Genomic DNA, 2,602 nt, shown 5'->3' on the forward strand with positions numbered 1-2,602 from the left:
TAGAAAACCAGCTTTAAAATACGCCGGATCGTCTACTTTATAGATAGGGGCGATAGGAGAACAATAAAAACGTACGGATCAACACTTCACACCGCACATCTCAGCATCTGCCAGAAGGCAGAAGTCGCGGAACACCGAGTATTTGGCCCATACTACCTGACGTCATGTTCAGGTGGGCGCTCCTCCATCGTTGAAAGCTTGCTAAGTTTGTAGGCGGACGCAGATTATTGGAATAAACGAAACCCCGCTGCGGAGGCTTGACGCAACTGATGTGTCGAATGCACTTCAATAAGATGCATTCAATGTACATTTCGCATCAGGGAATCACGAATTAGTTGGTGCATGGAAAATAAAACAACTCTCGAAGAGGCTAACGCCTCCTCCACGGTTGTAAGCGTCTCTGCGTGTTTTCCAACTTCAGCTTTTTCATCAAATCGCATTTTCAGTCGAAACATCTTCTTCTCAAGCGGCGAATTTAAGGGAAATTTGAATGCTGAGGCCTCCTCAGCATCCTTAACTAGCCGTCTGAGTTCGTCTTCAAAGATAGTGAACAGCGTGACCTCCACATTCGACAAATCTGCAGTCGCTCTTCCTCTCGTCAAAGCGATCAAGTGATCTTTATACTCAGCAGAGAGATCAGAAACGTCTTTGGGATTAGTAATGCCGGGGTATATCTGCACTATTTCTCTGGCTTTCCCCTCAATAACATCTGCCATTTTCTGTAGTCCTTCAACAGAAGACAAAATGTTGGCCAGAATAGACTGATTGAGTGGGAAACCACCAGAAGCGCCCTGCCGATCTTTGCTGAGGTTATCGACTCGTTTTCTCACTTCCCTTAGCCTGTTCAGAATGGCGTTGCACTCGGGGGTGACTGTATCACATGCACGCTTGATCCGATCAGGAACCAAATCTCTGTTCCGATAGCCACCTGCTTCAAACCCAATATTTAGTTCCTCTAAAACCGCCCACAATGCGTTCACTTCTGCTGCCGCCTGTTCCGAAATCTTCCCAAGTTCAAGACTCGTTCGATACGATGCTTGCAAAGACCGACTGCGTTGCACCTCTTCGAGATGCGTGCGCATCTCATCTACTCGCCCCTGGAGGTCGTTTATTCGTTTCTCCACAGAAGTGCATTCGTTCTTGTACTCTGAGACATCTACTCCGGGGGGCAGATCTCGTGTTTGCATTGCATTTAGCGTTATCTTCAACAGGTCGCAGTCGCCATCGTACAACAAAACCGACTCCTTGTGATCCCGAAACAGCAACGTATGAAAACCTTCAACAGCCACTTCTTTCAGCTTGGACCCGACCGCCAGGTCTCGTGAATGGGAAGCAACCATGGCATTTAGGTATTCAATTCCGCTGGCTCTTTGCTCCAGCCGAGCTTTGTCTTCATCGTTCTTATAGGTAGGGGTGTTTGTGAGGTAATCGCCGACCTTCCTAACGGTCTCCGAAGCGTTTTCTGCTTTATCCTTCAGAGACCGCAGGGCCTTGGCGGCACATCGCACTGACGTGCTTCCGCCGAACCCTTCAAGCAGTTCCAGGAGCGGTACATCTTTCTCTTCTTCCTTAAGGGTCACATCCGGAAACGGGGGCGCAGTAGCGTGTTTCTCCACCAGGGCAAAGATATAATCCTTCGCCAACGCATCCACTTCGCTGGCTAAATTATTAGCAGCAGCTATGTGGTCTTTAAAAGTCCGTTCATCCGGTGCTTCCCTCGCCTGTTGCAGATTCTTCTTCATCCCTGCATGCAACACGTCGGCCTCAGCGGCTCCGGTCGCAGTCGCGATTTTCTCTGCAGCATCACAAATCTCTTGCATGCGCTCGAGTTGTCGTTCACGCTGCTCTTCAGGAGTCAGCTCGGGTTCTTTCAAGGGCTCCTCCTCTTCGTCGAAAGACGGCGGGGCTGCCGCCCCCTTCTTCCCGGTGAGGAGGAACAAACCCATAAAGAACAACAACAGGGAGGCCCCAATGGCCACATTCTTAGCGGACGCTTTCAAGCCCTCAGTTTTGTTGGAATCGGCAGCGTCATCTGCTAGGGCTCCAGCGCCCTCGGCTACTGGTGCCGCAGCCTCTCCCGGGTTCTCTGCAGCATCAAGCGATGTTTGCAAACTCTGCTGCTGGGAGGACTCTGTTTCTATTAGCGAGTCCACTGCTTGTCCCCAGTTTTCATTCTGTACTTCCGCATTTACTTCCTCCGGCCGGTAGACAGCCGGCGACTCCGAAGCTGCGACCCACTGTAGGCAGCACGGGGAAGGAGAGAGCAGGAGAACAACCCCCCAGACACCCACATGCTTCATCTTCCTTAGCCGGATGTCTGCTTCAACGTGAATTCAAAAAAAAACTAAACCTAAGCAGTCGCCTGCATGCGCCTGCGCCTCCGCACGAAGGCGCGGATCACTCGCTTGCAGCTCCTCCTGCTCCCCTTCGCAGAGTCTCCTCGAGTGAAGTAAACTAAATTGTTTTCATTATCGAGGTATATCAAGTAAGGAAATGCGACGTTGCAGTCTTTGTGGTCTGTACGTAGGAGGTTCGATACGCCAGCCACTGGAAAGCGGGAGCAGTGTAGCCCCGCTGCTCCGCTGAGGCAACGCAGGTCCCT

At 51.1% G+C, this 2,602-nt stretch overlaps 1 protein-coding gene across 1 annotated transcript; it reads right to left on the minus strand.

The window, feature by feature from the left end:
* Window positions 1-299: 299 nt before the first annotated feature.
* On the minus strand, window positions 300-2,300 carry EMH_0089600 (uncharacterized protein; the record flags this gene model as incomplete). Its single annotated transcript, XM_038022970.1, has 1 exon — window positions 300-2,300. One exon carries the CDS (start codon window positions 2,298-2,300, stop codon window positions 300-302), a length of 2,001 nt encoding a protein of 666 aa, XP_037878824.1.
* Window positions 2,301-2,602: the final 302 nt, after the last annotated feature.

The sequence above is a fragment of the Eimeria mitis genome, genomic scaffold, assembly GCF_000499745.2.
Source record: "Eimeria mitis Houghton genomic scaffold, Emh_scaff6898, whole genome shotgun sequence".
Taxonomy (NCBI): domain Eukaryota; phylum Apicomplexa; class Conoidasida; order Eucoccidiorida; family Eimeriidae; genus Eimeria; species Eimeria mitis.